We start from the raw sequence: 14,392 nt of genomic DNA, 5'->3' as shown, positions 1-14,392 counted from the left end.
AGTAGTAAATCTACTAACTACTAGGGAGTAGTAAATCTACTAACTACTAGGGAGTAGTAAATCTACTAACTACTAGAGAGTAATAAATCTACTAACTACTAGAGAGTACTAAATCTATTAACTACTAGAGAGTACTAAATCTATTAACTACTAGAGAGTGATAAATCTACTAACTACTAGGGAGTAGTAAATCTACTAACTACTAGGGAGTAGTAAATCTACTAACTACTAGGGAGTAGTAAATCTACTAACTACTAGGGAGTAGTAAATCTACTAACTACTAGAGAGTAATAAATCTACTAACTACTAGAGAGTACTAAATCTATTAACTACTAGAGAGTACTAAATCTATTAACTACTAGAGAGTGATAAATCTACTAACTACTAGGGAGTAGTAAATCTACTAACTACTAGAGAGTAATAAATCTACTAACTACTAGAGAGTAATAAATCTACTAACTACTAGAGAGTACTAAATCTATTAACTACTAGAGAGTAATAAATCTACTAACTACTAGAGAGTAATAAATCTACTAACTACTAGAGAGTAATAAATCTACTAACTACTAGAGAGTAATAAATCTACTAACTATTAGAGAGTAATAAATCTACTAACTACTAGAGAGTAATAAATCTACTCATTACTAGAGAGTAATAGATCTATTAATCAGTACGGAGAACAGATACATTTATTCAAGATAAATTACTAAAGATACTGCATAGTAGAGGTAGTAATGGAGATCATAAATAAGAGCTAACAACGCCTAACTATCCACAGTACGGGAAGAGGGGGAAACAATAGAGCTACTAACTAGTAGAGTTTCCATAGGTGCCAATAGGACAAGGTTCAGCTTTCCACTGAGCTTCCACGCAGTAGTAGCCCCTCGGACAGTCCAACGGAGTGATGGTCCCCAGGGGGCAATAGAAACCTGCTGGACAGAGTGGGCACATTGATGCATTTGGTGTTCTTGCGCTTCCAGCATAGGTGCCTTCGGGACAAGCAACCTGTAAAGAATATCTTGCTATGACAAAGCGACTTGAGCGTTGTTATAAAATAAATATCCATAAATAGTAATATTTGAAACTAGCTCTAATAAAATAATGACAACTGTGCTAGCCATAATAATCAAGAATTAGCTGATATAGAGACTTTATATTGTTGTTGCTGTCTAGAATGTAACCAATAATAAAACACTCTATTTTGAGATATATGAAGTCATATCTCCAGCTTTAGTATTTCATAAGTAAAATCATTATTTTAAACACAAGCTAATCGACCATGATCACAGTCAGTCAAATAGATTACATTATTTCTAGCATAAGTACCATAAGGATTAAAAAATATCATAAAACGATAAGGTGACTTGAACTACCGCACTTTTCAGACTATTAGCAGCTACTTTTTTCTGATGATTTGAGCCATGCGGCTTATATAAGGGTGCGGCTATTCTGTGGTTTTTTCTTTGCCCGCTAGGGCGCATTAACGGGAATCTCCTGTTAGTACGCCTCTAGCGGTGAAAAAAATACGAAACAATGCCTAACGGTACTGTTCCATTAGGGACTAGGCTAAAAAGCGTCGGTTAATATGAAACTGTTTCGTTAAGCACTGTTCAGTTTTAACCAGCAAAATTGCTGCCGCGTTAAAAACACCGTCCTGAGTTCTGCGGCCTATACAAAAGTGATGCTTATGTATTGTTTTATTATCGTTTTTGGAAAATAAAGCAGATGCGGCTTATATAGGGGTGCTGTTTATAGTCCAAAAAGTACGGTAGTTGAAATTGTTATTAAATACTTATCCATAAATAGTAGTGTGTGTGTGAAGCTAGCTCTGATAAAATAACGACAACCGCACTAACCATAATAATCTGATATAAATTGATATACAGACCCTATATTGTTGTCGCTGTCTGGACTGTAGCCAATAATGTGAACTAGTTATTTAACTAAATGTTTCATGAAGGAATCAACAATAGCACACTAGTTCAACATCAGGTCTTTCACTCATAATTTACATAGTAATTAGCCAGACCTACCTGTCTCAAACCATATGAACCAATATACACAGTAATTAGCCAGACTCACTTGTCTCGGACCATATGAACCAATATACACAGTAATTAGCCAGACTCACTTGTCTCGGACCATATGAACCAATATACACAGTAAGTAATTAGCCAGACTCACTTGTCTCAAACCATATGAACCAATATACACAGTAATTAGCCAGACTCACTTGTCTCGGACCATATGAACCAATATACACAGTAATTAGCCAGACTCACTTGTCTCGGACCATATGAACCAATATACGCAGTAAGTAATTAGCCAGACTCACTTGTTTCGGACCATATGAACCAATATACGCAGTAAGTAATTAGCCAGACTCACTTGTCTCAAACCATATGAACCAATATACGTAGTAAGTAACTAGCCAGACCTACCTGTCTCAAACCATATGAACCAATATACGCAGTAAGTAATTAGCCAGACTCACTTGTCTCAAACCATATGAACCAATATACACAGTAAGTAATTAGCCAGACTCACTTGTCTCGGACCGTATGAACCAATATAGGGTGGTATATCTCCATAAGGGTTGATAATTGGTGACGGGCAGTAGAAGCCAGCTTCACAACCGCCTGTAGTTTGAAAGCTTCCTTCTAGACAGTAGTCGCCGGCTGGACAGGGGAGACAATCGTCAACACTACCTGCTCCTACAGTCTCACGTATCGTACCGGTTGGGCAGTTGATTTCTTCTACTGTAGCTGTAAAAAGCGGCTGACAACCTTAATAAAGTATTACCAAATAGTTGGAAGGAAGAGTATACAAGTAACCTCTCAAGTGCCTGGAAGCAGCAGCTATACATAAATAAGGCCAGACCTCTCAAGTGCCTGGAACCAGCAGCTATACATAAATAAGGCCAGACCTCTCAAGTGCCTGGAAGCAGCAGCTATACATAAATAAGGCCAGACCTCTCAAGTGCCTGGAAGCAGCAGCTATACATAAATAAGGTCAGACCTCTCAAGTGCCTGGAAGCAGCAGCTATACATAAATAAGGCCAGACCTCTCAAGTGCCTGGAAGCAGCAGCTATACATAAATAAGTCCAGACCTCTCAAGTGTCTGGAACCAGCAGCTATACATAAATAAGGCCAGACCTCTCAAGTGCCTGGAAGCAGCAGCTATACATAAATAAGGTCAGACCTCTCAAGTGCCTGGAAGCAGCAGCTATACATAAATAAGGCCAGACCTCTCAAGTGCCTGGAAGCAGCAGCTATACATAAATAAGGCCAGACCTCTCAAGTGCCTGGAAGCAGCAGCTATACATAAATAAGGCCAGACCTCTCAAGTGCCTGGAAGCAGCAGCTATACATAAATAAGGCCAGACCTCTCAAGTGCCTGGAAGCAGCAGTTATACATAAATAAGGCCAGACCTCTCAAGTGTCTGGAACCAGCAGCTATACATAAATAAGGCCAGACCTCTCAAGTGCCTGGAAGCAGCAGCTATACATAAATAAAGCCAGACCTCTCAAGTGTCTGGAAGCAGCAGCTATACATAAATAAGGCCAGACCTCTCAAGTGCCTGGAAGCAGCAGCTATACATAAATAAGGTCAGACCTCTCAAGTGCCTGGAAGCAGCAGCTATACATAAATAAGGCCAGACCTCTCAAGTGCCTGGAAGCAGCAGCTATACATAAATAAGGTCAGACCTCTCAAGTGCCTGGAAGCAGCAGCTATACATAAATAAGGCCAGACCTCTCAAGTGCCTGGAAGCAGCAGCTATACATAAATAAGGCCAGACCTCTCAAGTGTCTGGAAGCAGCAGCTATACATAAATAAGGACAGACCTCTCAAGTGCCTGGAAGCAGCAGCTATACATAAATAAGGCCAGAACTCTCAAGTGCCTGGAAGCAGCAGCTATACATAAATAAGGCCAGACCTCTCAAGTGCCTGGAAGCAGCAGCTATACATAAATAAGGCCAGACCTCTCAAGTGTCTGGAAGCAGCAGCTATACATAAATAAGGCCAGACCTCTCAAGTGCCTGGAAGCAGCAGCTATACATAAATAAGGCCAGACCTCTCAAGTGTCTGGAAGCAGCAGCTATACATAAATAAGGCCAGACCTCTCAAGTGCCTGGAAGCAGCAGCTATACATAAATAAGGCCAGACCTCTCAAGTGCCTGGAAGCAGCAGCTATACATAAATAAGGCCAGACCTCTCAAGTGCCTGGAAGCAGCAGCTATACATAAATAAGGCCAGACCTCTCAAGTGCCTGGAACCAACAGCTATACATAAATAAGGCCACACCTCTCAAGTGCCTGGAAGCAGCAGCTATACATAAATAAGGCCAGACCTCTCAAGTGCCTGGAAGCAGCAGCTATACATAAATAAGGCCAGACCTCTCAAGTGTCTGGAACCAGCAGCTATACATAAATAAGGCCAGACCTCTCAAGTGCCTGGAAGCAGCAGCTATACATAAATAAGGCCAGACCTCTCAAGTGTCTGGAAGCAGCAGCTATACATAAATAAGGCCAGACCTCTCAAGTGCCTGGAAGCAGCAGCTATACATAAATAAGGCCAGACCTCTCAAGTGCCTGGAAGCAGCAGCTATACATAAATAAGGCCAGACCTCTCAAGTGCCTGGAAGCAGCAGCTATACATAAATAAGGCCACACCTCTCAAGTGCCTGGAAGCAGCAGCTATACATAAATAAGTCCAGACCTCTCAAGTGTCTGGAAGCAGCAGCTATACATAAATAAGGCCAGACCTCTCAAGTGCCTGGAAGCAGCAGCTATACATAAATAAGGCCAGACCTCTCAAGTGCCTGGAAGCAGCAGCTATACATAAATAAGGCCACACCTCTCAAGTGCCTGGAAGCAGCAGCTATACATAAATAAGTCCAGACCTCTCAAGTGTCTGGAAGCAGCAGCTATACATAAATAAGGCCAGACCTCTAAAGTGCCTGGAACCAGCAGCTATACATAAATAAAGCCAGACCTCTCAAGTGTCTGGAAGCAGCAGCTATACATAAATAAGGCCAGACCTCTCAAGTGCCTGGAACCAGCAGCTATACATAAATAAGGCCAGACCTCTCAAGTGCCTGGAAGCAGCAGCTATACATAAATAAGGCCAGACCTCTCAAGTGCCTGGAACCAGCAGCTATACATAAATAAGGCCAGACCTCTCAGGTGCCTGGAAGCAGCAGCTATACATAAATAAGGCCAGACCTCTCAAGTGTCTGGAAGCAGCAGCTATACATAAATAAGGCCAGACCGCTCAGGTGCCTGGAAGCAGCAGTTATACATAAATAAGGCCAGACCTCTCAAGTGCCTGGAAGCAGCAGCTATACATAAATAAGGCCAGACCTCTCAAGTGCCTGGAAGCAGCAGCTATACATAAATAAGGCCAGACCTCTCAAGTGTCTGGAAGCAGCAGCTATACATAAATAAGGCTACACCTCTCAAGTGTCTGGAAGCAGCAGCTATACATAAATAAGGCCACACCTCTCAAGTGCCTGGAAGCAGCAGCTATACATAAATAAGGCCACACCTCTCAAGTGCCTGGAAGCAGCAGCTATACATAAATAAGGCCAGACCTCTCAAGTGCCTGGAACCAGCAGCTATACATAAATAAGGCCAGCCCTCTCAAGTGCCTGGAAGCAGCAGCTATACATAAATAAGGCCAGACCTCTCAAGTGCCTGGAAGCAGCAGCTATACATAAATAAGGCCACACCTCTCAAGTGCCTGGAAGCAGCAGCTATACATAAATAAGGCCACACCTCTCAAGTGTCTGGAAGCAGCAGCTATACATAAATAAGGCCAGACCTCTCAAGTGCCTGGAAGCAGCAGCTATACATAAATAAGGCCAGACCTCTCAAGTGCCTGAAAGCAGCAGCTATACATAAATAAGGCCAGACCTCTCAAGTGTCTGAAAGCAGCAGCTATACATAAATAAGGCCAGACTTCTCAAGTGCCTGGAAGCAGCAGCTATACATAAGGCCACACCTCTCAAGTGCCTGGAAGCAGCAGCTATACATAAATAAGTCCAGACCTCTCAAGTGTCTGGAAGCAGCAGCTATACATAAATAAGGCCAGACCTCTCAAGTGCCTGGAACCAGCAGCTATACATAAATAAGGCCAGACCTCTCAAGTGCCTGGAAGCAGCAGCTATACATAAATAAGGCCAGACCTCTCAAGTGTCTGAAAGCAGCAGCTATACATAAATAAGGCCAGACCTCTCAAGTGTCTGGAAGCAGCAGCTATACATAAATAAGGCCACACCTCTCAAGTGTCTGGAAGCAGCAGCTATACATAAATAAGGCCAGACCTCTCAAGTGCCTGGAAGCAGCAGCTATACATAAATAAGGCCAGACCTCTCAAGTGCCTGGAAGCAGCAGCTATACATAAATAAGGCCAGACCTCTCAAGTGCCTGGAAGCAGCAGCTATACATAAATAAGGTCAGACCTCTCAAGTGCCTGGAACCAGCAGCTATACATAAATAAGGCCAGACCTCTCAAGTGCCTGGAAGCAGCAGCTATACATAAATAAGGCCAGACCTCTCAAGTGCCTGGAAGCAGCAGCTATACATAAATAAGGCCAGACCTCTCAGGTGCCTGGAACCAGCAGCTATACATAAATAAGTCCAGACCTCTCAAGTGTCTGGAAGCAGCAGCTATACATAAATAAGGCCAGACCTCTCAAGTGCCTGGAACCAGCAGCTATACATAAATAAGGCCAGACCTCTCAAGTGCCTGGAACCAGCAGCTATACATAAATAAGGCCAGACCTCTCAAGTGCCTGGAAGCAGCAGCTATACATAAATAAGGCCAGACCTCTCAAGTGTCTGAAAGCAGCAGCTATACATAAATAAGGCCAGACCTCTCAAGTGTCTGGAAGCAGCAGCTATACATAAATAAGGCCACACCTCTCAAGTGTCTGAAAGCAGCAGCTATACATAAATAAGGCCAGACCTCTCAAGTGTCTGAAAGCAGCAGCTATACATAAATAAGGCCAGACCTCTCAAGTGTCTGGAAGCAGCAGCTATACATAAATAAGGCCACACCTCTCAAGTGTCTGGAAGCAGCAGCTATACATAAATAAGGCCAGACCTCTTAAGTGCCTGGAAGCAGCAGCTATACATAAATAAGGCCAGACCTCTCAAGTGCCTGGAAGCAGCAGCTATACATAAATAAGGCCAGACCTCTCAAGTGTCTGGAACCAGCAGCTATACATAAATAAGGCCAGACCTCTCAAGTGCCTGGAAGCAGCAGCTATACATAAATAAGGCCAGACCTCTCAGGTGCCTAGAACCAGCAGCTATACATAAATAAGGCCAGACCTTTCAAGTGCCTGGAAGCAGCAGCTATACATAAATAAGGCCAGACCTCTCAGGTGCCTGGAAGCAGCAGCTATACATAAATAAGGCCAGACCTCTCAAGTGCCTGGAAGCAGCAGCTATACATAAATAAGGCCAGACCTCTCAAGTGCCTGGAAGCAGCAGCTATACATAAATAAGGTCAGACCTCTCAAGTGCCTGGAAGCAGCAGCTATACATAAATAAGGCCAGACCTCTCAAGTGCCTGGAAGCAGCAGCTATACATAAATAAGGCCAGACCTCTCAAGTGCCTGGAAGCAGCAGCTATACATAAATAAGGCCAGACCTCTCAAGTGCCTGGAAGCAGCAGCTATACATAAATAAGGCCAGACCTCTCAAGTGCCTGGAAGCAGCAGCTATACATAAATAAGGCCAGACCTCTCAAGTGCCTGGAAGCAGCAGTTATACATAAATAAGGCCAGACCTCTCAAGTGCCTGGAAGCAGCAGCTATACATAAATAAGCTCAGACCTCTCAAGTGTCTGGAACCAGCAGCTATACATAAATAAGGCCAGACCTCTCAAGTGCCTGGAAGCAGCAGCTATACATAAATAAGGCCAGACCTCTCAGGTGCCTAGAACCAGCAGCTATACATAAATAAGGCCAGACCTCTCAAGTGCCTGGAAGCAGCAGTTATACATAAATAAGGTCAGACCTCTCAAGTGCCTGGAAGCAGCAGCTATACATAAATAAGGCCAGACTTCTCAAGTGCCTGGAAGCAGCAGCTATACATAAATAAGGCCAGACCTCTCAAGTGCCTGGAAGCAGCAGCTATACATAAATAAGGCCAGACCTCTCAAGTGCCTGGAAGCAGCAGCTATACATAAATAAGGCCAGACCTCTCAAGTGCCTGGAAGCAGCAGCTATACATAAATAAGGCCAGACCTCTCAAGTGCCTGGAAGCAGCAGCTATACATAAATAAGGCCACACCTCTCAAGTGTCTGGAAGCAGCAGCTATACATAAATAAGGCCAGACCTCTCAAGTGCCTGGAAGCAGCAGCTATACATAAATAAGGCCAGACCTCTCAAGTGCCTGGAAGCAGCAGCTATACATAAATAAGGCCAGACCTCTCAAGTGTCTGGAAGCAGCAGCTATACATAAATAAGGCCAGACCTCTCAAGTGCCTGGAAGCAGCAGCTATACATAAATAAGGCCAGACCTCTCAAGTGTCTGGAAGCAGCAGCTATACATAAATAAGGCCAGACCTCTCAAGTGCCTGGAAGCAGCAGCTATACATAAATAAGGCCAGAACTCTCAAGTGCCTGGAAGCAGCAGCTATACATAAATAAGGCCAGACCTCTCAAGTGCCTGGAAGCAGCAGCTATACATAAATAAGGCCAGACCTCTCAAGTGTCTGGAAGCAGCAGCTATACATAAATAAGGCCAGACCTCTCAAGTGCCTGGAAGCAGCAGCTATACATAAATAAGGCCAGACCTCTCAAGTGTCTGGAAGCAGCAGCTATACATAAATAAGGCCAGACCTCTCAAGTGCCTGGAAGCAGCAGCTATACATAAATAAGGCCAGACCTCTCAAGTGCCTGGAAGCAGCAGCTATACATAAATAAGGCCAGACCTCTCAAGTGCCTGGAAGCAGCAGCTATACATAAATAAGGCCAGACCTCTCAAGTGCCTGGAAGCAGCAACTATACATAAATAAGGCCAGACCTCTCAAGTGTCTGGAACCAGCAGCTATACATAAATAAGGCCAGACCTCTCAAGTGCCTGGAAGCAGCAGCTATACATAAATAAGGCCAGACCTCTTAAGTGTCTGGAAGCAGCAGCTATACATAAATAAGGCCAGACCTCTCAAGTGCCTGGAAGCAGCAGTTATACATAAATAAGGTCAGACCTCTCAAGTGCCTGGAAGCAGCAGCTATACATAAATAAGGCCAGACCTCTCAAGTGCCTGGAAGCAGCAGCTATACATAAATAAGGCCAGACCTCTCAAGTGCCTGGAAGCAGCAGCTATACATAAATAAGGCCAGACCTCTCAAGTGCCTGGAAGCAGCAGCTATACATAAATAAGGCCAGAAAATAACGTTAAAGACGAACTTACACAACATTTTAGTAGATTTTATTAAAAGGTATCGATATTTTTTTATTATTTGCAATTGTTTTTTATGTTTGAGGTCATCTGACTGCCAGAATGTTTCAACATGAAATCGACAAAACTTGATCACGGTTAAAACACTCAGAAGTAAAATAGATGCAAAATAATATTACTAATTGTAATCATTGATATTGACTATTGTGTTCAAGTTTGCAGTGCTTAGCCTCTCTATTCTGTCGGACCCTTTGCAACTATAGACGTCATAATTCCAATTTCCTTGATCTGAAAGTTTTGAGCGTGATCAAGTTTTATTGATTCCAATCTTGAAATATCCTGGCAGTCAGATGACCTCAAACATCAAAAACAATCAAGAATGATAGAAAAATACTGATACTTTCTAACAAACTCTACTAACATTTTGTGAAAGCCCATCTCTAATGCTGTACAGATGCTTTATAATAATATTGTTTAAAAGATAAATTAATTAAAAAGGATGATGTAGAATATAGAGAAGAGGCTATAAAGCAGGTCTAAGCTACAATTATAGATGTCTGCTATCACTATCCTTAGTTTTAAGTATTTTCATTTATCAAGTACCACAAGCTATCTAGCAAATTGGAATATGAAAGCATGAAACGTATTAGTTTAAATCTGCATATATCTATTTTATGTCTTCAAAAGATATTATAAACGTGTGCATAATAACAATAATAAACTGTAATACAAAACAAAGACTTAAAATAAATTCTATAATTTTGATGGAATTTCTAGGATCGTCTACTGTATTATAACAATGTACTACTATTAGAATATACAAAACATGAATTAAGAGAGAAAGAGATAGTGACATACCTTCTGGACAATATTTTCCCTTAGTACAGTCTGTAGCCTGTGAGAGGTCTGAGAGACCTTCGACACAGTATTTTCCAGCAGGGCATCTTTTGTCATTCAACATCATCAGCTGGCTAGTAGTTGCATTGTCACAATAATGTCTGAATAAAGAGAAAACAACTCCTTTATTGTCACAGTAATGTCTAAATAAAGAGATAACAACTCCTGCATTGTCACAGTAATGTCTGAATAAAGAGATAACAACTCCGGTATTGTCACAGTAATGTCTGAATAAAGAGATAACAACTCCGGTATTGTCACAGTAATGTATGAATAAAGAGATGCCTAGCTACTGTATTCCAAATCGCAGATTACCATATAAGTTTCAATACCTGAACTTACTCAGAGGTCATTACATAACACAGCAAAAAAGTGAAAGTGCTTCTTAGTACCCACTAAATGAACTTGAAGTATTCATATTTTTCATTCTGAGTCCGAAGGTCTTAACACTGCAACATTTGAACGGCCAATTTAAGGGTTTTTATAAAGAAAAATTTAATTGACAGAAACAAAGTATTCTGCCCATATGGAGTGAGCAGAGATAGTGGTCACAAAACGGGCAATAGCCGCTGAGGTGAGACGTTTGGCCTTTGCCTCGCTTTCTCTTTTCTCTGGAAGACTAAACACGGGACACAGCTATGTAACTTCATGAGATTTAAAAGCCAGCAATGCTGTGAAGTTCAAATAAGTGAAAAGACTACTGTATATAATCATAAAGGCTGGTTCACACTATATCACCGTTAGTCAGCATTTTCATTTTGGCGTTCATCATCCATTATGTGAACCGTGAACCGATGGCATCGACGAAGCATCGCGGACACATCGGTAAAGTTTGCAGCTATCAAACTTCCCGATATTTCGCCGAGAATCGACGATTGCCTTTCAAATGTGAACCATTTTGGCGATGGTAATTCGTGGATGACGTGGTTTATTCATATCCGTTTATGATAGTTGATGCAGGACTAGTTTTTGATTCCAGCAAGCGAAAACAAAGAGGTTTCTTCGCAAAAATTTAAAAACAGAAATGAGAACACTACATCAAGGAGTTTTTGCTGATGCAAACGCAAATGGGTTTGTGATAGTGTGAACATTGTTATCATTGACGATCACCCAAGTATTGCAGCATCACTGAGATACGGCTATACGGTGTGAACTAGTCTTTAAGTACATTACTTTGGAACTACAGCTCAACTATGACCATCCTTACAGTTTGACCTGAAAAGTGAAGATCAGAGGCTACTCACCCGATCTGACACGACTCGCATTGGAACTGCCCGTTATCACTAGAGAACCCTATGCCACATGGCACAGGTTCATATGTCTCTTGTGAACACCAGTATCTGTAAGATACAAAACTTATACTGTGTATGGTCAAGGTACGGGCATAGAGACTATCGTAAGATCACGGGATCGAGTCCCGCACAACAAAATCTTTGATGAAGCATTTTAATATGTTAATATTAATATGAAGCATTTTAATAATAAACATATACTGTGTATGGTCGATGTCAGCGAGGAATCAAATTCTTTAGCGAAGCTAGATTTTAAAGTGTAGCCATTTCTAATAGCTGCCACGAAAAGGAAGAGAATTTTTGATGAGTTTATGCTACTTTCACATGCGTGCTAAGTCTCAATAATAGCTTTACAATAGTGACCAAACCGTATTGTGTATAATAATTATTATTTACTCATTAGTTACTACATTGGGATGCATCGGGATCTGTACAGATGCGCAACCCGATATGTCTGAAAAAGGTTAAGCAAGAAGCGCTTTTAGATGCTTTTCACAAACAGCTTTTCGAAATGCAAGGGATATGTCAAGTCACTTTTAATTAACTCACCCTCCTGGGCAGTCCAAACACTCGAACTGTCTCTTAGCAGGGTTGCCTGTGCCAGCAAAGAAGTGTGTTGTGATGAGGACTGCTGTAGCAGCATCAGCCACAACAGTAGTGTCGAGGCCCCACGGCATGTATGTCCCTCGAGGGCATGGTACAGGTTCGGTGAAACCAAACTCACAGTAGCTGGCTGTAAGACAATTTAAATACTTCAGGAAATTACATATACAAATAGCATTAAAAGTACATATTACTGCGTAGAAAGCTAAATGAAAAATCATAAATCATATGTAAGAAACTAAATAAATAAAGCAACAAAATAATAAAAAAAGACAATTTGTCACTTTCAGGTTGAAAAACTCACATTATTTAAGTTGCATTACAAACATACTTGTACAGCAGCGGCTAATATAGGTCACTAATGACCTATATTAGCCGCTGCTAATATATTAGGCTAATATCACTCACTTATTATCTATATATATATAGCAGAAAAAATTTATATATATATAATCAGTAAAACAGACTACTACTTTAAATCAACGCTTTATTACGAAAGGTTTCATGCTTGCTGAGAGCAATCTTCAGGTGACCCAATGGAAATTTTGGAAATGACCCAATTATTTTTATTAGGTCTTTAAAAAAGACCTAATAAAAAAAGCAATAAAAAATCAGTTTGGTCATGGAACAGATAACCTTTCAAATCTTTACTATAATAAGAGCCGTGTTCGTTTGTCTGAAGCCACCGTTAAAGGTTATAAAAAGAATGCTTTGTACAAGAATTGAACACGGTTCTTCGGCTTAGTAACCACATTGCTCTATAGTGAAATACTTGTGCACATAGCTACTACACATGACGATATCTCACAGACCTCTCGACTGCCTGAGTACTAGTAATAATAAAACTTGTCACCCAGAAAAATAAGTTTAGTGAAACCCTCAAATTAATACGATCAATGAACAGTTTAGCATCTCTAAAAAAACTATGACCACTGATCAATATAACAGATCCCCATTAGTGTCTACATTCACATCGGTAGACCACTGTTTTACCACCCGCACCAACTGACTGTTTCCTGTTTTACCACCCGCACCAACTGACTGTTTCCTGTTTTACCACCCGCACCAACTGACTGTTTCCTGTTTGAGAAATATGATAATTAAAAATCGGTAATTTGAATAATTGAGCAGATACTTATTCTCAAGTGCTCAATCTAATATGCCATGAGAGATCGGCAGCCATGAGATCGTGCCATCGTGCCATGAGAGATCGTCAGCAAAGCTGACGATCTTGCCAACTGATTTCTCGTGGCACTTTAGACTGCTGGGGTACTAGTACAATTACAGAGAAATAAGTTTAGCGAAACCAGTAAATTCAAGCCGTCAAGGATCTGTTTTAATTAAATCAATCCTCAATATTTTAGGCACCAATTGTGATCATCAAAACAGATCATTTTCAAATCTCAAAACCTAAACGAAAAAACTCTCAGGAGAGTCAAGAATCTATCTTGTTGGCAGGCCTGTTCAGAATAATGGCTGTACTCCTTTTACTCTTTCACCATAAAACCACTTTGTATTCAGACATTGAACTGAATTGAAAAGATAATATATTCTCTTCTACGCACCATAGAGGCAGTCATAACAGTCAGCTTGCTCATCTTTCTGGTAGTGGGGGTTGAAGGTTCCGTTGCTGCATGCATACTGATAAGCATTTTCAGTGCCACTAGGACAATAGTAACCTGGTGGGCACTCGTCATCAGGTGCCGTTTTTCCTCCTAATAAACAAAATAGGCATATAAGGTGCAAACTGTTCAATCACGACGCCTTGTGAAAGCCTGAATGACCTGCTTCACCGGTGCTTTTATATTTAATATTTAAAAATGTGCGATAAAAGAAGAGTCAATTAATCTGCGCATGCAGATTTCACAATTTAGTGACTTTATTTTTAGTTTCACTCATTCGAAGGTGACACAACGATTTAAATAAAGAGGAAAAAGCAACTTTGCCATAAGTGATTACAGAATCAGCGGATAAAAGACAACTATAATACAAAACGGATACAAATTAGTCTGGTCTATTATGTATGTTGAATTTTTTTGTATCATTTAACAGCGAAAAATATCAAGAATTACTTAAGGAAATTACATGTAAAAATAGCATTAAGTATATATAACTGTGTAGAAAACCAAACGTAAAATCCTAAATTATATGAAATTAAGTAAATAAAGCAACAAAATAAAA

General features: G+C 40.9%; 1 protein-coding gene across 1 annotated transcript in view; it reads right to left on the bottom strand.

Annotated features, from left to right (window-relative positions):
- The window catches only part of LOC137398177 (uncharacterized), a 300,195-nt gene that overhangs the window by 247,865 nt on the left and 37,938 nt on the right, over positions 1–14,392 (bottom strand). Inside the window, 6 exon segments of the mRNA XM_068084283.1 lie at positions 813–1,005; positions 2,548–2,765; positions 10,278–10,417; positions 11,561–11,656; positions 12,158–12,337; positions 13,773–13,958. Of these exon segments, the coding sequence (XP_067940384.1) occupies positions 813–1,005; positions 2,548–2,765; positions 10,278–10,417; positions 11,561–11,656; positions 12,158–12,337; positions 13,773–13,958 (1,013 nt within the window).

This window comes from Watersipora subatra, chromosome 6 (assembly GCF_963576615.1).
Source record: "Watersipora subatra chromosome 6, tzWatSuba1.1, whole genome shotgun sequence".
In the NCBI taxonomy this organism is placed as follows: domain Eukaryota; kingdom Metazoa; phylum Bryozoa; class Gymnolaemata; order Cheilostomatida; family Watersiporidae; genus Watersipora; species Watersipora subatra.
The sequence above is the reverse complement of the archived record's forward strand: the minus strand, read 5'-3'. Positions and strand labels throughout refer to the sequence as shown.